At 45.8% G+C, this 23018-nt stretch overlaps 1 protein-coding gene across 1 annotated transcript in view; it reads right to left on the bottom strand.

Moving 5' to 3' along the window:
• CD109 (CD109 molecule) overlaps positions 1-23018 on the bottom strand; it is a 538537-nt gene that overhangs the window by 61605 nt on the left and 453914 nt on the right. The window contains exon 30 of the mRNA XM_030199046.1: positions 17422-17564. Coding sequence (XP_030054906.1) covers positions 17422-17564 — 143 coding nt within the window. The remainder of the gene's footprint in view (positions 1-17421; positions 17565-23018) is intronic.

The raw sequence follows: 23018 nt of genomic DNA, 5'->3' as shown, positions 1-23018 counted from the left end.
ACCTTACGAGTCTGTTAGACTGTGCATCCAAATGGCAGATGACATTTAATGTGAGCAAGTGCAAATGATGCATGTGGAAAAGAGGAACCCGAACTATAACTACATGGTGCAAGGTTCCACATTAGGAGTCACCAACCGGGAAAGAGATCTAGATGTCGTCTCTGATGATACATTGAAACCCTCTGCTCAGTGTGCAGCGGTGGCTAAGAAAGCAAACAGAATGCTCGGTATTATTAGGAAAGGAATGGAAAACAAAAATGAGGATACTATAATATGCTTGTATCACTCTATGGTGTGACTGCACCTCGAATACTGTGTACAACAGGATATCAGAAGCAGAGTCCAGAATCAGTGTTATTGAAGGTGAACTTGTCGTAAACCGTAAGTTTAAAAAAAGCTATGATGGATAAGCAGGCAGCCATTGAAGACTCCAGCAATTGAAGCAGGCATAGAATATTTGGCTTCCCCGAAGGGGTTGAAAAGGATAATGCTCTAAAATTTGTGGACATTTTCTTTCCATCTTTAATATCACTGACTTATTATGGAGGGGGCACGCAATGACACTACAAAGTAGAACATTTAAAACAAATTGGAAAAAATATTTCTTCACTCATTGTGTAATTAAACTCTGGAATTTGTTGCCAGAGAATGTGGTAAAAGCAGTTAGCTTAGCGGGGTTTAAAAAAAAGGTTTGGACAGCTTCCTAAAAGAAAAGTCTGTAACCCATTATTAAAATGGACTTGGGAAAATCCACTGCTTATTTCTAGGATAAGCAGCATAAAATGTATTGTACTGTTTTGGGATCTTGCCAGGTACTTGTGACCTGGATTGGCCACTGTTGGAAACAGGACACTGGGCTTGATGAACCTTCGCTCTGTCCCAGTATGGCAACACTTATGTACTTATATTTACTTATGACTTTTCATATGAAAGTAGAAAGGGCCCATATGATCCCCGCCCACCACAGTGCCTCGCAAACACTCCCACAACTCAAAATATGTAAGGTTTTAAGATTCTCCAAGTGTTGGAAGTTATGGAAGTTGTAAAGTCTAAAAAGAACCTCTTATGGAATGCTAACAAGATTATATTTATTGGTGACTGCTAAAAGCATGGTTGAAAAGTGTGTTTCCTAGCCCTGCGGCCTAGGCTACAATCTCCTAAAGCTAAATTTGGGCTTTTTTCTCTGGACCATACTGCACTACCACAAAATCATTTACTGACAAAGTTCTACTGGAAATATTTCTCGACGAACAGGAATCATCGGGAATGCCAACATTATGACTAATTTCATTAGCTGCCTGGATTGTGCTTCATATAACATGCGAGTCAAATGGGAGCTTCTGCCTTACTCCTTATACCATCCTCTACCTTGACCCCCCATTTTTCCTCTACTTGAGAGTGCGGGCATGATGGTGTTGCTGCTTTTTCCAGTGTTTTCTAAATGTACAACATATTATTTGTGATGGAGGATATCATCTGCTTAAATTTATAATAGCACTACAGTAAAATGTTGTTTTTCAAGATTCTTTTTCTTTTTTGCTAACACAGTTATACTATGGATATATCTTAAAGTTTTATACCTTAGCTTTTCTTCTTTTCATTTTTCATAGCTAAGGGGCTGAATGTTCTTTCATTGAATGTAAAAGGAGTATCCTGTTCTTTCCTGGTTTTCTTCTTATCTCTCCCAGCGTACCTTTAGTGTATACTCTAGTGGATCCTCCTCTACGTCTATCCCACTGTCAGTTAGTGTACCTCAGGGATCTGTCCTGGGACCTCTTCTTTTCTCCATCTATACTTCTTCCCTTGGTACTCTGATCTCATCCCATGGTTTTCAGTATCAACTTTATGCTGATGACTCCCAGATCTACCTCTCCACATCAGAAATCACAGTCGAAATCCAGGCCAAAGTATCAGCCTGCCTGTCTGACATTGCTGCCTGGATGTCTCGGTGCCATCTGAAACTAAACATGACCAAGACTGAGCTTCTTATCTTTCCCCCTAAACCAACTTCTCTTCCTCCCCCCATTCTCTATTTCTGTGGATAACACTCTCATCCTTCCTGTCTGATCAGCTTGTAACCTTGGGGTCATCTTCGACTCCTCCCTCTCTTTCTCTGCACATACTCAGCAGACTGCTAAAACCTGTCGTTTCTTTCTCTATAATATCACCAAAATTCGCCTTTTCCTTTCTGAGCACACAACCAGAACCCTCATCCACATTCTTATCACCTCTCACATAGACTATTGCACCTTACTTTTCACAGGTCTCCCCACTTAGCCGATTCTGTTCAATATATTTATGAGTAACACTGCCGAAGGATTAGAAAGTAAAGTTTGCCTTTTTGTGGACGATACTAAGATTTGTAACAGAGTGGACACCCGAGAGGGAGTGTAAAACATGAAAAAGGATCTGTGGAAGCTAGAAGAATGGTCTAAGGTTTGGCAATTAAAATTTAATGCGAATAAATGCAAAGTGATGCACTTAGGGAGTAGAAATCTACGGGAGACGTATGTGTTAGGCAGTGAGAGTCTGATATGCACGGACGGGGAGAGGGATCTTGGGGTGATAGTATCTGAGGATCTGAAGGCAACCAAACAGTGTGACAAGGCGTTGGCCGTAGCTAGAAGGTTGCTAGGCTGTATAGAGAGAGGTGCGACCAGCGGAAGAAAGGAAGTGTTGATGCCCCTGTATAAGCAGGGCCGGTCTTAGACCGAGGCGACCGAGACGGCCGCATAGGGCCTCGCGCTTAAGGGGGCCCCACGCGGCACACCTCGATCAGCCTCCTCCGCTCCATCTCGGCGCTCCGTTTACTTCGCGTCGCGATCGCGAGTCCGACTCATCTCCGACGTCACAGCAGCTGTGTCAGTGAAAGTGCTGCCTGACGTCTCTCACCACTGCCTTCCCTTCGCTCGTTCATTCCCAGACTCAGTGCCCCGCCTTCTTCTGACATCATTTCCTTGTGAGGGCGGGACACTGAGTCTGAGAGGGAATGAATGAATGAAGCGAAGGCAGTGGTGAGAGACGTCGGGCAGCGCTTTCACTGAAGCTCCACTGCACAGCTGTTGTAAATGAGGTAAATTTAAACGATTTTGCTGGGCATGGAGGGAAGGGAGGAGAATTGCTGGATATAGATAGATGGATAGATAGCTGGCGGCTTAGCGGATCGTGCAGCAGTGCTGAAGTGAGGAGAAATTGACGTTCATTTAATAAAGAGGGAGGAGAAAAAGAATAGAAGGGGAAATTCAGTAAATGAGGCGACGGGAGAGGGTTGCCTCGGTGTTCTCCGCTCGCTACTTATGCCCATATCCTCCTGCCCATTAATGCTAACCCTGCACTACCCTCCCCACCCCCACCCCCATCTCTACTAACCACCACCACTTTTATCGTACTGATTCTCTTCGTGACTTCCTCTGCTAAATAACTGGAGCTTCCACTTACAAGCAAATCTCTTTACCTGACGTGATAGAAGATAGCACGTTGCTTAGTGTTTAAAACTGTTCTTTTGGACTTTCTGCCTATCTTGCCCAGGACTGACACATATTAATTACAAACAGGTGGGAAATGATAGTCTGTACTATGACGGCATATTTTTGTTAGATTTCCAGCATATCAGGGTAGTTTTTCATACTACCTTCTCTCTGGCTGCATTCATTAAAAAAAAAAAAACAATCTGATGCATATACCCTTTCACACAATTTCAAATATACCTATGTTGGCATGTCAAAAAGGGAATTGTATTAGAATGGGTGTTTGCTAACAGCTCCTTTCCCTGCCCGACCTAAATGTTTATTTTTTGTTTTGTATAATAAACATTGTATGGTATAATAGTTTGCATAACACTATCCTCAGTAAATAACTTACTACTACTACTACTATTTGACATTTCTAAAGCGCTACTAGAGTTACGCAGCGCTGTACAATTTAACATAAAAGGACAGTCCCTGCTCAAAGAGCTTACAATCTAAAGGATAAAATGTACAGTCAGACAAGTAGGGGTCATCAAAATGGGCAGTCTAGATTTCCTGAAAGGTATAAAAGGTTAGGTGCCGAAAGCAATATTGAAGAGGTGGGCTTTGAGTAAGGATTTGAAGATGGGTAGGGAGGGGGCTTGGTGTAAGGGCTCAGAAAGTTTATTCCAAGCATTGGGTGAGGCGAGGCAGAATGGGCGAAGCCTGGAATTGGCGGTGGTAGAGAAGGGTACTGAGAGGAGGGATTTGTCCTGTGAGCGGAGGTTTTGGGCGGGAACGTAAGGGGAGATGAGGGTAGAGAGGTAATGAGGGGCTGCAGACTGAGTGCATTTGTAGGTAAGAAGGAGAAGCTTGAATTGTATGCGGTATCTGATCGGATATGTGGACTGTCTGTATAGAGTTGGAAGTATGCTTGTTTTACAACTGCATTGAACTATTAAGGAATCATATTTTTATACATTAAGAGGCAGTAATTAGCAATCTTCAGCTGCATAATTATGCATTTCTGTCCTGATTTTTAATTGTACCTGAGGTTGTAAATTTTGTCCTGTACTGAGGCAGCATTAACACTTCAGTAAGGAGAAAGGACTTGGCTTGTAGATCATTTATTTTAATCTTTAATGTCATAAATGAAATAGCATTTTGTGAGTTATGGTTTTAGCAGTGTTAATCAACCTGAAGAAAATTTCATTGCTGGCCTGCATATTCTCGTTTTGACACCACTGGCTATCTCCCAACCGTTGGTGGCTACCATATTTTTTTAAAATCAAATCAATCAGGTTGAGACGGGGAGGACAAATTTCTTTCTCCTTTGTGGCCTGAGCAATGAAAAACAGCTTGAAAACATTCTTGGCTGTTTCGCATCCTTTTGAGTGACTCATATGAGGCATCATGGTTCACAATAGATATGGGATGGGCTGGAGTGTAAATTTAAGGGGCTTCGATGTTAGCTTCAGAACTTAGTACAAGAACAGTGCTGGGTAGATTTCTACGGTCTGTGCCCTGAGAAAGGCAATAACAAATCAAACTCAGGTATATATAAAGTATCACATACCATGTAAAATGAGTGTATCTTGTTGGGCAGACTGGATGGACCGTACAGGTCTTTACCTGCCGTCATTTACTATGTTACTATGTTAGAAAGATGGAGGGGGAAGGGGAGAGAGGAGCATCGATGGACATGGATGGGAGGGCAGGGCCCAGGGAGAGAGGAGAAATTGCTTAATATGGATGGATGGAGGTGGGCAGGGGTCAGAGGAGAATGGATGGACATGGATGGGATTGCAGGGCCCAGGGAGAGAGGTAGAAATTGTTTAATATGGATGGATGGACGTGGGCAGGGGAAAGAGGAGCATGGATGGGAGGGCAGGGCCCAGGGAGAGAGGAGAAATTGCTGGACATGGAGGGGAGGGCAGGGGAGAGAGGAGAATTGCTGGATATGGATGGATGGGAAATTGCTGAATTTAAGGGCTGGATCGGAAGGCAGATGCTGAAACTGGAGAAAGGATAGGGACAGGGCTACAGATGGTAGACAGGACACATAAGGACACAGGAGAATGGTGGACACGGTGAGAGAAAAAAAATATCAAATGGAAAGAAGACACTGCATAAAACAGAAGACACTGGGACCAAAGCGAATAGAAAAACTAAATGATCAGACAACAATGGTAGAAAAAAGCATTTTATTCAGAATTTATTAATTGGAATATGTCAGTTTTTGGAAATGTGCATCTGTGATATTTTGCATGTAAGTTTCAATTTTTCTAGTATTGCTGCATGCTGAGTCTGACTTCTTGAGGTAACTTTCCAGTTCAGTATTTTGCCTTCATATCTGTTGTGTCATGTGTTTTTCATGTGTGATCAAGGTGCAGTATCCTGCTAGTGTGTAGTATTTGCAGCCCTTTTTGTTTTTTTTTTTTTCCACAAGGTAGTGTATTGGTGTTTTAGAGCCTGGTGTAATTACAGTTCTGCCTCCAAGCATAAGGTTGTAGCTCGTCCTGTCCTTGGCATTAGTGCTGTTATGGTTTGGTAAGGTTATGAGTGTGTTTTTGCACAAGTTTGTGTATAGTGTTTTGCAGTGGAGTGATTGTGCGTCCACACCTCTGACCCCCCAGGGTTATGAGAATTGGAACTACTAATTGTAGTGGACTTGAACTGAATAATTTCTGGGGAGGGGGAGTTCATGATAGCATTGTGCTTATTTATTTCAATCAGTTTTTCTGTAGAAGTTTAGCTTCATTTGTCTTTATTTGAAATTTCATAAAAAATTTTCTAAAAATTGAATAATCTTATCAATGGGGCGGGGCTAGGGCAGGGGCGGGGCTAGGATGGGGCCCCACCAAATTGGTCTGCACAGGGTCCTGCACTTGCTAAGACCGGCCCTGTGTATAAGTCATTGGTGAGGCCCCACCTGGAGTATTGTGTTCAGTTTTGGAGGCCGTATCTTTCTAATGATGTAAAAAGAATTGAAGTGGTGCAAACAAAAGCTACGAGAATGTTATGGGATTTGCGTTACAAGACGTATGAGGAGAGACTTGCTGACCTGAACATGTATACCCTGGAGGAAAGGAGAAACAGGGGTGATATGATACAGACGTTCAAATATTTGAAAGGTATTAATCTGCAAACGAACCTTTCCGTAGATGGGAAGGCGGTAGAACCAGAGGACATGAAATGAGATTGAGGGGGGGGGGGGGGGGGGGGTAGACTCAAGAAAAATGTCAGGAAGTATTTTTTCACAGGGAGAGTGGTGGATACTTCGAATGACCTCCCGCGGGAGGTGGTGGAGATGAAAACGGTAACGGAATTCAAAAATGCGTGGGATAAACATAAAGGAATCCTGTTCAGAAGGAATGGATCCTCAGAATCTTAGCAGAGATTGGGTGGCAGAGCTGGTGGGGGGGCGGGGCTGGTGGTTGGGAGGCGGGGCTAGTGCTGGGCAGACTTCTACGGTCTGTGCCATGAAAATGGCAGATACTAATCAAGGTCAGGCAAACAACAAAAAGTAGCACATATGAGTTATCTTGTTGGGCAGACTGGATGGACCGTGCATGTCTTTCTCTGCCGTCATCTACTATGTTACTATCCAGCTTATTTTCGAAGGAGAAGGGCGCCCATCTTCTGACACAAATCGGGAGATGGGTGCCCTTCTCCTAAGGGCAGCCAAATCGGAATAATCGAAAGCCGATTTTAGCCAGCCTCAACTGCTTTCCGTCGCAGGGAGGGCCAAAGTTCAAGGGGGCGAGATGGCCGTCCTCGGCCAATAATGGAAAAAAGGGCAGCCCTGACGAGCATTTGGCCGACTTTACTTGGTGTCTTTTTGTTCATGACCAAGCCTTGAAAAGGTGCCCAAACTGACCAGATGACCACCGGAGGGGATTGAGGATCACCTCCCCTTACTCCTCCAGTGGTCACCAACCCCCTCCCATCAAAAAAAAAATTACAAACATTTTTTGCCAGCCTCTATGCCAGCCTCAAATGTCATACCCAGCTCCATCACAGCACTATGCAGGTCCCTGGAGCAGTTTTTATTGGGTGCAGTGCACTTCAGGCAGGTGGACCCAGGCCCAACCCCCCTACTGTTACACTTGTGGTGGTAAATGTGAGCCCTCCAAAACCAACCAGAAACCCACTATACCCACATGTAGGTGCCCCCCTTTACCCTTTAAGGGCTATGGTACTGTTGTACAGTTGTGGGTAGTGGGTTTTGGGGGGGGGGGTTGGGGGCCTCAGCACCCAAGGTAAGGGAGCTATGTACCTGGGAGCAATTTCTGAAGTCCACTGCAGTGCCCCCTAGGGTGCCCGGTTGGTGTCCTGGCATGTGAGGGGGGATCAGTGCACTAGGAATGCTGGCTCCTCCCAGGACCAAATGGCTTGGATTTGGTCATTTTTGAGATGGCCGGCTTCGGTTTCCATTATCGGCGAAAACAGAGGCCAGCCATCTCTAAGTCTGGCGATCTCAACATTTAGGTGGACCATCTCTAAGGTTGACCTAAGTGTTGCGATTTGGCCAGCCCCGACCGTATTATCGAAACGAAAGATGGCCGCCCATCTTGTTCGATAATACAGTTGGCTCCGCCCCTTACCGGGGCTGTCCCCGGAGATGGGCGCCCCCGTTTAATTATGCCCCTCCATGCTACTCTCTTCTTCAATGTGTTCAAAATTCTACTGCACGACTAATATTCTGCAAGTGTCGTTATGCTCATATTAGCCCTCTCAAGTCACTTCACTGACTTCCTATCCGTTTCCGCATACAGTTCAAACTCCTCTTATTGACCTATAAGTGCATTCACTCTGCAGCTCCTCAGTACCTCTCATCTCTCCCTACAATCCTCCTCGGGAACTCCGTTCACTGGGTAAACCTCTCTTATCTGCACCCTTCTCCTTCACCGCTAACTCCAGACTTCTTTCCTTTTATCTTGCTTCACCATATGCCTGGAATAGACTTCCTGAACCGGTACGTCAAGCTCCATTTCTGGCCGTCTTCAAATCTAAGCTAAAAGCCCACCTTTTTGATGCTGCTTTTAACTCCTAACCCTTATTCACTTGTTCAGAACCCTTATTTTATCATACTCACTTTAATATTCCCTTATCTCTTATTTGTCCTGTTTGTCTGTCCTAATTAGATTGTAAGCTCTGTCGAGCAGGGACTGCCTCTTCATGTTCAAGTGTACAGCGCTGTGTACATCTAGTAGTGCTATAGAAATGATAAGTAGTAGTAGTAGTAGTATCCCACCCAATTAAAGGAAAAAAAAACTCCTTTATTTCAAAAATTTTCATCTCGACGTAGTCTTTATGCAGGAAACCATTTCTCATCAGCTGAAGGACTGGGTGAATGAATGTGTTTTTTCTCCTGCCTCAGAGAAAAAGAATGGTGTAGAAATTCTTCTAGCCAAATCCCTATTGTACTCTGTTATTTCACAGCTACACAATTCTGAAGGAAGACTATACAAATTTCTAAACCAAGATTTGCTCTGCTCAGTGCTTATGCACCCAATATTGATGATCCTGGTTTCTTCACTACATTATCATCACAATTGAAATTACTAAATGTGGAGTACATCTTTGGGTGGCGATATTTTGAAACCCAGATACACTAACCGCTGTTACAACATCCAGTGGCAAATAGATCCAGAGCTTAACTATTCGTCGAGTGAAAAAATATTTCCACGTATTTGTTTTTAAAGTATTTTCATGTAACTTCCTTGAGTGTCCCCTAGTCTTTGTACTTTTGGAACAAGTTAAAAAAAAATCAATTTACTTCTACTCGTTCTACACCACTCAGGATTTTGTAGACCTCAATCATATCTCTCCTCATTTGTCTCTTTTCCAAGCTGAAGAGCCCTAACCTCTTTAGCCTTTCCTCATACGAGAGGAGTTCCATCCCCTTTATCATGGGCGTAGACTAGGGGGGCATTGCCCCCCCAAACGCAAGGCCAGAGAGCCGGCACAACGCTGCTCCCTCCCGAGTCCTCGTCTGCCCGTCTCTCCCGTCCGCATGGGCAATCACTGGCCTGAAGCCTGCTGAAGCCTGTCTTCTCCGTCTCCCTCCTGCGCAGCACCAACGATCCAGTCAGTCAGCTTTCTGGCAGCATTGGGGCTTCTCTGTCCTCAGGCGCGTCCCGCCTACTCTATTGCAACTTCCTGTTTTACGCAGAGGTGGGACGCGCGTGAGGAGAGAGAAGCCCCGATGCTACCTGACTGAATTGCCAGTGCTGCGCAGGAGGGAGACGGAGAAGGCAGGCTTCAGAAGGCTTCAGGCCAGTGAGTGCCCACGCGTCGCGGACAGGAGATCGGCACACGAGGACTCGGGAGGGGATGGACGGGGGGAGGGAGAGAGAGAGAGGGGGAGGGTTCTGGAGTCAGGGAAGGGGATTGATGGCGGCAGGCCAGCAGCGAGAGAGAGAGGGGAAACAGAGGGTGCTGGCAGGGGATTGATGGCAGCAGAGAGAGGGGAAACAGGGTGCTGGGGAGGGGGATTGATGGCAGCGGAGGGAGAGAGGGGAAACAGGGTGCTGGGGAGGTGGATTGATGGCAGCAGAGGGAGAGAGGGGAAACAGAGGGTGCTGGCAGGGGATTGATGGCAGCGGAGAGCGAGAGAGGGGAAACAGGGTGCTGGGGAGGGGGATTGATGGCAGCAGAGGGAGAGAGGGGAAACAGAGGGTGCTGGCAGGGGATTGATGGCAGTGGAGAGAGAGAGGGGAAACAGAGGGTGCTGGGGAGGGGGATTGATGGCAGCAGAGGGAGAGAGGGGGGAAACAGAGGGTGCTGGGGAGGGGGATTGATGGCAGCAGAGGGAGAGAGGGGAAACAGAGGGTGCTGGGGAGGGGGATTGATGGCAGCAGAGGGAGAGAGGGGAATCAGAAGGTGCTGGGGAGGGGGATTGATGGCAGCAGAGGGAGAGAGGGGAAACAGAGGGTGCTGGGGAGGGGGATTGATGGCAGCAGAGGGAGAGAGGAGAAACAGAGGGTGCTGGGGAGGAGGATTGATGGCAGCAGAGGGAGAGAGGGGAAACAGGGTGCTGGGGAGGGGGATTGATGGCAGCAGAGGGAGAGAGGGGAAACAGGGTGCTGGGGAGGGGGATTGATGGCAGCAGAGGGAGAGAGGGGAAACAGAGGGTGCTGGGGAGGGGGATTGATGGCAGCAGAGGGAGAGAGGGGAAACAGAGGGTGCTGGGGAGGGGATTGATGGCAGCGGAGAGAGAGAGAGGGGAAACAGGGTGCTGGGGAGGGGGATTGATGGCAGCAGAGGGAGAGGGGAAACAGAGGGTGCTGGCAGGGGATTGATGGCAGCAGAGGGAGAGAGGGGAAACAGAGGGTGCTGGGGAGGGGGATTGATGGCAGCAGAGGGAGAGAGGGGAAACAGAGGGTGCTGGCAGGGGATTGATGGCAGCGGAGGGAAAGAGGGGAAACAGAGGGTGCTGGGGAGGGGGATTGATGGCAGCAGAGGGAGAGAGGGGAAACAGAGGGTGCTGGGGAGGGGGATTGATGGCAGTGGAGAGAGAGAGAGGGGAAACAGAGGGCGCTGGGGAGGGGGATTGATGGCAGCAGAGGAAGAGAGGGGAATCAGAGGGTGCTGGGGAGGGGGATTGATGGCAGCAGAGGGAGAGAGGGGAAACAGAGGGTGCTGGCAGGGGATTGATGGCAGCAGAGAGAGAGAGAGGGGGGAAACAGGGTGCTGGGAAGGGGGATTGATGGCAGCAGAGGGAGAGCGGGGAAACAGAGGGTGCTGGGGAGGGGGATTGATGGCAGTAGAGGGAGAGAGGGGAAACAGAGGGTGCTGGGGAGGGGGATTGATGGCAGTGGAGAGAGAGAGGGGAAACAGAGGGTGCTAGGGAGGGGATTGATGGCGGTGGAGAGAGAGAGGGTGCTGGGGAGGTGGAGGACAAAATATAGGTGGAGGACTGAAGAATAAGAAGAAAAAATCTGAGGAGAGAGACAGAAAACAGAGAAAGATGAAACGAGTTCGAGACAGATACAGTGAGGGAATAGAAGAACATAAGAAGGAAATGGAGAAAGGACAAATGGACCGCACTCACTGGAAAGACAGCAGAAGACAGACAGAAGAAACTGAGACCAACATGCAAATAAAATACCCAGACAACAAAGGTAGAAAAAAGTATTTTATTTTCAATTTATTTGGTGGTGTGTTTTTCATGTGTGATCAAGGTGCAGTATTCTGCTAGTGTGTAGTATTTGCAGCCCTTTTGGTTTTTTTTTTTCTCATTAGGTAGTGTACTGGTGTTTTAGAGCGCCGTGTAATTACAGTGCTGCCTTTCCACGCATAAGGTTGCAGCTCGTCCTATCCTTGAAATTAGTGCTGTTATGGTTTGGTAAAGTTATGAGTGGGTTTTTGCACAAGTTTGTGTATAGTGTTTTGCAGTGGAGAGATTGTGTGTTGGCCTTACTGAGGTGGCACCAAAACATCAGAAAGGGTGTAGAGCCTAAATCATGACACACTACATATGGTCGTTAATAAAAGGAGCTCATTATGAACACTATCCACCCTAACTTCTTGAGTTAACTTTCCAGTTCAGTATTTTGCCTTCATACATATTCATTATGGTTATTCCCCAAAAAAGCCAGCTCTTTTTCCCTTCCTTCCTCCATATTAGCATATTCATTTACTACTACATATATATATATATATGCAAATGAATATGCTAATATGCTCCGCCCCATCCTTTGCCCCCCCCCCCCCCCCCAAATGAAACAGTCAAACTACACCTATACCCTTGGATTACTCTTCTTTGAACCTTTTCTAATTCCAATAGATCTTTTTTGAGACATGGCTACCAGAACTGAACGCAATACTCAAGGTGCAGACACACCATGGAACAGTACAAAGGCATTGTCGTATTTTCGGTCTTATTCACCATCCCTTTCCTAATAATTCCTAGCATCCTGTTTGCTTTTTTGGACGCTGCCACACACTGAGCATCAGATTTCAGTGTATTATCTACAATGACACCTAGATCTTTTTCCTGGAGTGCTGACCCCCAAGCTGGACCCTAGCATCAGGTAACTATGATTCAGATTATTCTTTCCAATGTGCATCACCTTGCATTTGTCCACATTAAATTTCATCTGCATTTGGATGCCTCTCTCCCAAAATTTCTCCCAGCTCCTCCCCTATCTAGGTGACGTGAGGTCTGTCACCTTCGTACCAGGCAAGCAAGTGACCAGGCGATCCTCATGTTCACGAGCCACCCAGTTATCTACATACCTAATAATCGAATCACCAACTACTACAGCCGTCCTAACCTTTCCCAACTGGGCATTAGCCCTTGGAGACACATCCTAGGTGAGAGGATATTGCATTCCTTAGTGTGCTGGTCCTGTCTACAGGATTATTTCCAGCCTCATCAAGGTGATGCTCTCCTTTTAGAAGGCCTCCCTCCTCCAAGGCAGCACAGGGGCTGCCAGACTGGAGGTGGGACTTCTCTACAAACATCCCTATAGGCCTCCTCTCTGTACCTTTCTGTCTCCCACAGCTCCTCCAAGTCTGCTACTTTAGCCTCAAGAGAACAAACTCGTTCTCTAAGAGCTAGCGGCTCTTTGCATCAAGCACACACATATGACATCTCACTAACTGGAAGATAATCATACATGTGACACTCAATGCAAAAAACTGGACAGCTCCCCTCTCGCTGCTGGACTACTAACTGCATCTTAGTATTATAGAGTTATTTAATTAAAACTTCTTAAGGTGTTAGGGATATAAGAAGAATATAATGATCCTTTTGACTGTTGTAATTTGTAATTTATTTAGGGTTTGCTTCTTAGAAACTAATTAAATGTAATTCAAATTCTAATGAAAATTAAAAATTGCCCTCTTGGTGTCTTAATTAGAATAATTGACTATAAATGACGAGTTGAGCTAGGGGTGGATGGGAATGAGGACTGAACTGGGCCCTTCTGTGCCTTCTAGAAACTGTTAATGCTGTGGCAGAAACTTCAAGTTTTAAAAACTATGGGGAAAAGGGTATGGGAGACTAGCTAATAAAGTTTGCTTGCTTTTTTTTTCTTAATTCTATCTGTGTTTATCAGTGTCCTACAATTCCTCTTTTAAACCCTAATCTTTAAGCTGTGGCAGAAACTTAAATATTTAAAACTATGGGGAAAAGGGTATGGAGACTAGCTAATAAAGCTTGCTCTTTTTATTTTAAATTTCTAACTGTGTTTATCAATATCCTACAATTCCTCTTTTAAACACTAATCTTTAAGTTACCAAGCTCAGAATAAAATAATGTCACTTACCCATAGAGATGTCCTCTTCTCTCAGAACTTCTCAGAAAGAAAGTGAGTGGGACCTTTCCTTTCTAAATAGTCTGGATTCTAAGGAGACTATTTCAAACAAACCACTTAAAGCTAACCCAGCAGCTAGCCTAACAACCCAGTAATCAGGGCCGGTCTTAGGCAGAGGCGGCGCTTAGGGGGGCCCCGCACGGCACGCCTCAACTCTGCCTCACTCCGACCGACCCCCGCTCGGACAACCGCATCATGATCCCGCTCGGCTGCTGCCGCTCCGCTCCTGCCACGTTGCGGCACGGTGTCCACCCCCCGCTGAGTCCGCCGTCAGCAGCCTCCCCGGTCCCCGACATTTGCACCAACAGCCCCGACAGACAGTTGCAGCGCCAGCCATGGCTCCCGACAGAGAGTTACAGCGACGGCTCACCCCAGCGTTTCACTTCCCGCTCAATGTCCCGTCTTCTGATGAGGTATTTCCTGTTTGGCGGGCGGGAGTCACTGAGCGAGAAAGCTGCCAGGAGCCTGGTCAGAGGTGAGCCGGTGTGCGAGTGAGTGCCACTTAAAAATAAATAAAGACAGTCAAGTGGAGCTCGAGCAAGTTTGTGCCACTGCCATTCAAAGGTAAGCCAGGTATGATGATAGCTTTTCTTATAAGGAAGAAGGAAGTTTCAAACCCCTTTTGTGCCATTTTAAAGGTAAATACTATTGCAGTAGTCTATTATTTTCCCATCAGTGATTAAGTCAAAATTCAGTGTTTTATGAAGGGCAGTGACAGGAAAAGATCAAGAGGTTAGCTAAAGTGGTGCGTGTATGTGAGGGGTGGGGACAGGGGCAAGTGGAGAGGGCTAGTAGTGTCCAGGGCTTTTTTTGATGGGGTACTTGGGGGTACTGAGTACCGGCACCTTTTCCATTGTCTACTAAAATTGATCCATGGTCCCCAAGTTTTAATGAAAGATCTCAGGCTCTACACACTCATTCTGCCTTGTCATAGATTCTGTGACTGGTGCATAGGGCCTGGCTATTGTGGGGTGGGTCCCTCAGTGATTACCCCACCCCTGAAGGGTGGCCTGGCATTTCAGTACCGGCATCTTTTTTGCTAGAAAAAATGCACTGGTAGTGTCAGACTTTACTGTTAATTTGCCCAAAGTTATTGAAAACCTAAAGAATCCCAGTGGGCAGACTAAAAATTGTCCATCTAAAGGTACTTATCTTGCTAAGCTGGCCAGATCATGTGTATTTAGGAGAATTTGAGTTTCCAAAGGAAATAGCATTGTAGCCTCAAGAAAGAGGGGCATTTCTCTAAGCATGTTCAGCTTAGGACAGGAAAAGAGCACATATAAAATCAATTTCCAAGGAACCTTTTTAAATTAAAAAATAGGGGAATTTGAAAGTACTGGATCTTTCTTAGTATTTTTCCTTTATTCTCCTTTGTTATGAGAATTGGAACTACTAATTGTAGTGGACTTGAACTGAATTTCTGGGGAGGGGGGGGGGGTTCATGATAGCATTGTGCTTATTATTTCAATCAGTTTTTCTGTACAAGTTTAGCTTCATTTGTCTTTATTTGAAATTTCAGAAATAAAAAATTTTCTAAAAATGGAATAATCTTATCAATGGGGTGGAGCCCCACCAAATTGGTCTGCACAGGGCCCTGCACTTGCTAAGACCGGCCTTGCCAGTAATGTATGGTTGCTACTGTTCCAATGTTGCATAAGAGGCACTTCTGATATAAAAGCTGATACAACTTCTGTGTTCAATTATGCGGATTTTCACTGCTCTTTTTGTTTTCCCTATATAAAGGAGATTATATGGGCATTGTATAATATAGATGATTTGCAACGTAGTGCAATCAGATGTGTGCTTCAGAGTTTTACCTGACTGTGGATGTACAAATGAATGTGTCCCAAATGAAGATCAATAGGAAACAACCACGGAATGTGAAGGAACACTCAGTCCTTATGAACGCCAACCAAAAGAATCCAAAAGTAGGGTAGTCTGGCTCTTCCAAAGAAAACAGCAAGGGAGACGCTTATTTAAACGTATAAATCTTTATTAAAAGTCACCACTCGACTCAGCTGCCGTGTTTCAGGAGTCTTATGGTGTGTGTTATGAAAAGGTAGATGGTATTTTCAAAACCAAATGCAAATGTAGGCAAATTGTAGTTAACAAGGTAACTGCTTGATCACCTGTTCTCGCAACTCGTTAGTACAAGAATACTCAGCCTCCATCCCTGACATGCTCCTTCAAAATAAAAAATAATTTAGCGCACAATAAGCATGTGCACATATAAAAACTACCACCTGATGCTGTAGCGTGTCCCCAGTAGTACACTATTTGCTGCATTAGGTGAGGACATAATAGATTTCCATAGCTTCATTAAATACACATTTAAATAATTAATGTGTGAAAAGTCATGAAACGTATAGTGTGTATATATATATATATATATATATATATATATATATATATAATAATTTGCACTTCCAACGTTCCAATGTCTCTGGCTGCATTCGTAACCACCAGCTGACGTCACCAGAGACATTGGAATGTTGGAAAAAACATTTCCGTCCCTCCCTCCCTCCCTCCCAGTTTCAGGGTCCCCCCATCCGTCCCTCCCTTCCACTTCCAGGCCGCCCCCTGCCTCCGAATTAAAAAAGTCACGTTGGACTTACGAAGTCTGAGCTCTGGTCCCGCCCTCATTTCCTGTTTCCGCAAGGGCGGGACCGGAGCTGAGAGAAAGACAGCGAGAGAAGGGCCAAGGCTGCACGGCTTTTAGCGCTACTGCCGGACGACGTAACCCCGATTTTGTAAGTCCAACGCGACTTTTTAAATTCGGAGGCAGGGGGCGGCCTGGAAGTGGGAGGGACGGATGGGGGGAGGACCCTGAAACTCAGAAGGATGGAGGGAGGGACCCTGAAACTCGGAGAGAGAGAGGGAGAGAGAGAGAGACAGAGAGGCCCTGAAACTCGGAGAGAGGGAGGGAGGCCCTGAAACTCGGAGGGAGGGAGGGAACAACCCTGGAACTCGGAGGGAGGGGGGAAGGGAATGACACCCATGGAATTCGGAGGGAGGGAGGACCCCTGGAACTGGGAGGGAGGGGAGGGACGACCCTGGGAATCTGAGGGAGGGGGGAACGACCATGGAATTGGGAGTGAGGGAGAGGGGGACGACCATGGAATTGGGAGGGAGGGGGAGAGGGGGATGACCATGAAATTGGGAGGGAGGAAGGGAGGGGGGCCGACCATGGAATTGGGAGGGAGGGAGGGGGGCGACCATGGAATTGGGAGGGAGGAAGGGAGGGAGGGGGGCCGACCATGGAATTGGGAGGGAGGGAGGGGGGCTCCCAGCCATAGCCACACACTCATTCTCACACACTCACTCGCACCCAGTCTCACTCTCTCTCTCTCTCTCATACTCACACACTTGCACATTCACTCTCTCTCTCTCACACAGTCACTCTCACACACACTCTGTCAAACATACAGACTACAATGAAAACCTTGCTAGCGCCCGTTTCATTTGTGTCAGAAACGGGCCTGTTTTACTAGTATATATAAATATATATGTTGAGAGAAGAGAATATAAATTATGAAATCAATTAAATTAACAATTAATACAGAGTTCCTGGGTTTTATATAAACAATACTGCATATGCTAGTAAATAGACACCCCCCCCCCCCCCCATACACACAATCTTTACATACCTTGTGCATACATTTAGGGTCACATGATTTATATCCATTTTGTCATCTTTTACAGCAACATCTAAGTCAAAGGTTTCTTGATTTTGAACATTTCTACGCTTCCTAGCAGTCACCACATCCTTCAAGTTATAAAGAATATTCATCTACAAGGAAGAACAATGCACAGAAATAAAAAAGCAGGGCAGATGTAGTCAGCTAGTAAATTTGTAAATAGAAATAAAAGAATGAGAAAAGTAGTAGTTTAAATTAGATTTACATTCTGAAAGTTACATCAGTTTCTATAAATAGTTAATGAATAGTATTCTATAACATTGTTTATTTGGATTTTGGTGACACCTTTCCAGTAGTAGCTCAAGCTGAGTTACATTCAGGTACACTGGGTATTTCCCTGTCACTGGAGGGCTCACAATCTAAGTTTGTACCTGAAGCAATGGAGGGTTAAGTAACTTGCCAAAGATCACAAGGAGAAGCAATGGAACCCAAAGGTCACCTCTGGATGTCAAGATCGGTGCTCTAACCACTAGGCCACTCCTCCACATGTGTTGCTCTCCTTTTACATTCCTACCAAGCGTACTAGCATCAGCTCATCAGCTTTGAATACCATTTCTAGCACTGGTATCTCTCCCAAATCTTAACTATTCTTTGAGTGAAAAAAATATGTCCTCCTATTTGTTTTAAAAGTATTTCATTGAGTGTCCCCTGGTCTTTCTACTTTTGAAAGAGTGAAAAATCGATTCACTTCTACCTGTTCTACACCACTCAGGACTTTATAGACCTCAATCACATCTCCCCTCAGTCATCCCTTTTCCAAGCTGAAGAGCCCTGACCTCTTTAGCCTTTACTCATATGGGAGAAGTTCCATTCCCTTTATCATTTTGGTCGATCTTCTTTGAACCTTTTCTAATTCCGCTGTATCGTTTTTGAGATACAACGACCACGACCAGAACTGAATGCAATACTCATGGTGATGTTGCACCATGGAATGATAGAGAGGCATTATAATATTCTTGGTTTTATTTAACCACATGATGTCAGCGTTGATAACAATATTGTTATTCTGGTACACTGGCACCCTTGGCAGCATTCTCTTGTCTGTATGCAAGATCGAGGCTTATTAGACAACATTCCTCTGCATGAAAGATGTTAACAGGGATTTACCTTGTCAACTCTCATTTCTAGATTCTAGGCAAGTTACAGACAATAAATATAACCGACAGTAAATATCAGGAAATTACAATAGCCCAAGACATATTAAAATGTAACTAAAAATTTATCATTAAGACTCACACAGTCTAGTGGAGGAGTGGCCTAGTGGATAGGCTGGTGGACTTTGGTCCTGAGGAACTGAGTTCAATTCCCGGCACAGGCAGCTCCTTGTGACTCTGGGCAAGTCACTTAACCCTCCATTGCCTGCCGCATAGAGCCTGCCATGAGTGGGAAAGTGCGGGGTACAAATGTAACAAAAATAAAATAAACAAATAAGTTTTCAAAGTTTTATGAAATAAAAAATAATTATTCATCAGGTGTAATTCAAGCGGGAGATTATTCCAACAACGAACCACCAAGAAGAATGATTGAGAGAACACAGCCTTAAAACGTATATTTTTAATCTAAAGAAAGATTAGTAACAAATGATTACATCTCCTAGAGATTATCTTAGATCTTAACACAGTCACCACCTGAGAACCACCTTCATGACACATACCTTCCAAAAAACTTAAAAACTAAACAAAGTGTTTTAAAAATGACCCGAGACTTCACAGATGAGATCAGCTGGAGTCTGTATTGTAAAGTCAGGTTGAAAATGCTGAATAGTGCGATGTATTAGAATCCCACATACTTTTGTTACATAGGGAATATACAGTGCTGTATATAACACTTTATGCAGGGACCCTTTGACCCACATATACATACAACTGCCCATTGTAATATATGGCAGATAAAGACAAACATGTGCTGCTGCATGCAGAACAAGTAGGCTACATCTTCTACCACTTGGTTTAGGGTGTACCAGCTACTTCATGCAGGTGAAATGCATTTGATTCCATTCTCATCTACATAGGAAAGCTCTATGTTTGTAACACACCTCTTTGAATTCCATCACTGCTTGTTTTCATCTCTATCACCTAGAAATACGTCCTTAGATGACTGCTGAGTTTATCCCAAAAAATCCATTAGAGAAAAGAAATGTTACCAATTACAGACCAGTAGCTTCAATACCCTTATTTGTGAAGGCAATGGAGGGCATGTTAGCTAAACGGTTGATGGAATACTTAGCCAAATTCACATTACTACATAACTCACAGTTAGGATTTAGAACTAGTTACACAGCACAGAAACAGTGCTCACTACATTACTGTCAAAATTGAGGAGACTGGTAAGCACCGGAAACTAGAAACATAGAAACATGTCAGCAGATAAGGGCCAAATGGCCCATCCAGTCTGCCCATCCTCAGTAACCACTAACTCCTCCTTTTCCTAAGGGATCCCACGTGCCTGTCACACACTTTTTAAAATTTGATACAGTCTTTGTCTCTACTACTTCCACCGGGAGGCCATTCCATGCGTCTTCCACCCTTTCCGTGAAATAGTATTTTCTTAGATTCCTCCTAAGCCTATTTCCTCTTAACTTCATCCTATGCCATCTCATTCCAGTGTTTTCCTTCATTTGAAAAAGGCTCTCCTCCTGTACATTAACACCACTGAGGTATTTAAATGTCTCTATCATATCCCCTCTCTGCCGCCTCTCTTCCAGTGTATACATGTTAAGATTCATAAGCCTGTCCTTATATGTTTTATGACGGAGACCGCTTACCAATTTTGTAGTCACCCCCTAGACCAACTCCATTCTGTTTATATCTTTCTGTAGGTGCGGTCCCCAGAATTGCAAGTGCACGCAGTACTCTAAATGGATCCTAACCAGAGACTTATACAAGGGCACTATCACGTCTTTTTTTTTCCTGCTGGTCATCCCTCTCCTTATGCACCCAAGCATCCTTCTGGTTTTGAGCATTGCCCTTTCTACCTCTTTGGCCACTTGAAGGCCATCAGAAACAATCACTTCAAAGTCTCATTCTTCTTCTGTACACAGAAGCCCTTCACCACCTATATTGTACCATTCTGGTTCTTGTAACCCAAGTGCATGACCCTGCATTTCTTAGCATTAAATTTTAGCTGCCAATTATCGGACCATTCTTCAAGCTTCGCTAGATCCTTCCTCATGCCAACCACATCTTCCGGGGTGTCCACCCTATTACTGAGTTTGTTATCTGCAATGAGACAAACTTTACCAGACATCCCTTTCGCAATATTGCTCACAAAGATGTTAAAGAGAGCCGGCCCGAGGACCGATCCCTTCGGCACACCACTGATAACATCCCTTTCTTCAGAGTAAGCTCCATTTACCACTACCCTCTGTCTATAAAGCGAATGCTACATACCTGTAGAAGGTATTCTCCGAGGACAGCAGGCTGATTGTTCTCACTGATGGGTGACGTCCACGGCACCCCCTCCAATCGGAATCTTCACTAGCAAAGACGTTTGCTAGCCCTCGCGCGCTGATGCGCACCGTGCATGCGCGGCCGTCTTCCCGCCCGAACCGGCTCGTGTTCATCAGTCCCGTATATAACAAGACAAAGACAAGGGAAGACACAACTCCAAAGGGGAGGCGGGCGGGTTTGTGAGAACAATCAGCCTGCTGTCCTCGGAGAATACCTTCTACAGGTATGTAGCATTCGCTTTCTCCGAGGACAAGCAGGCTGCTTGTTCTCACTGATGGGGTATCCCTAGCCCCCAGGCTCACTCAAAACAACAAACAAGGTCAATTGGGCCTCGCAACGGCGAGGACATAACTGAGATTGACCTAACAACTTATCCAACTAACTGAGAGTGTAGCCTGGAACAGAATAAACATGGGCCTAGGGGGGTGGAGTTGGATTCTAGACCCCGAACAGATACTGAAGCACTGACTGCCCGAACCAATTGTCGCGTCGGGTATCCTGCTGCAGGCAGTAATGAGATGTGAATGTGTGGACAGATGACCATGTCGCAGCCTTGCAAATCTCTTCAATAGTGGCTGACTTCAAGTGGGCCACTGACGCTGCCATGGCTCTAACACTATGAGCCGTGACATGACCCTCAAGAGCCAGCCCAGCCTGGGCGTACAGTAAGTGAAGGGAATGCAATCTGCTAGCCAATTGGAAATGGTGCGTTTCCCCACAGCCACTCCCCTCCTGTTGGGATCAAAAGAAACAAACAATTGGGCGGACAATGTGTGCAGCTGACGTTCAGCAGGGCAGGAATGCGGACGGGGAAAGAATGTTGGCAAGACAATTGACTGGTTCAGATGGAACTCCGACACTACCTTCGGCAAGAACTTAGGGTGAGTGCGGAGGACTACTCTATTATGATGAAATCTGGTGTAAGGGGCCTGGGCTACCAGGGCCTGAAGCTCACTGACTCTACGAGCTGAAGTAACTGCCACCAAGAAAATGACCTTCCAGGTCAAGTACTTCAGATGGCAGGAATTCAGTGGCTCAAAAGGAGGTTTCATCAGCTGGGTGAGAACGAAATTGAGATCCCATGACACTGTAGGAGGTTTGACGGGGGGCTTTGACAAAAGCAAACCTCTCATGAAGCGAACAACTAAAGGCTGTCCTGAGATCGGCTTACCTTCCACACGGTAATGGTATGCACTGAATGCACTAAGGTGAACCCTTACAGAGTTGGTCTTGAGACCAGACTTAGACAAGTGCAGAAGGTATTCAAGCAGGGTCTGTGTAGGACAGGAGCGAGGATCTAAGGCCTTGCTGTCACACCAGACGGCAAACCTCCTCCATAAAAAGAAGTAACTCCTCTTAGTGGAATCTTTTCTGGAAGCAAGCAAGACACGGGAGACACCCTCCGACAGACCCAAAGAGGCAAAGTCTACGCTCTCAACATCCAGGCCGTGAGAACCAGAGACAGGAGGTTGGGATGCAGAAGCGCCCCTTCGTCCTGTGTGATGAGGGTCGGAAAACACTCCAATCTCCACGGTTCTTCTGAGGACAACTCCAGAAGGAGAGGGAACCAGATCTGACGCGGCCAAAAAGGAGCAATCAGAATCATGGTGCCTCGGTCTTGCTTGAGTTTCAACAAAGTCTTCCCCACCAGAGGTATGGGAGGATAAGCATACAGCAGGCCTTCCCCCCAATCCAGGAGGAAGGCATCCGATGCCAGTCGGCCGTGGGCCTGAAGTCTGGAACAGAACTGAGGGACCTTGTGGTTGGCTCGAGATGCAAAGAGATCTACCAAGGGGGTGCCCCACACCTGGAAGATCCGGCGCACTACTCTGGAGTTGAGCGAGCACTCGTGAGGTTACATAATCCTGCTCAACCTGTCGGCCAGACTGTTGTTTACGCCTGCCAGATATGTGGCTTGGAGCAACATGCCTTGACGGTGAGCCCACAGCTACATGCTGACGGCTTCCTGACACAGGGGGCGAGATCCGAGCGCACTGGGGCTTAGCAGGCTGGCGAGAGGGAGGATTGTACCTACGCTTACCAGAAGAGTAGGGAACAGCCCTCCGTCCCCCATAAAAACGTCTACCTGAAGAGGTA

The sequence above is a fragment of the Microcaecilia unicolor genome, chromosome 3, assembly GCF_901765095.1.
Source record: "Microcaecilia unicolor chromosome 3, aMicUni1.1, whole genome shotgun sequence".
Lineage (NCBI taxonomy): Eukaryota > Metazoa > Chordata > Amphibia > Gymnophiona > Siphonopidae > Microcaecilia > Microcaecilia unicolor.
Note: the sequence above shows the minus strand (reverse complement) of the source record. Positions and strands in the feature narration are given on the sequence as shown.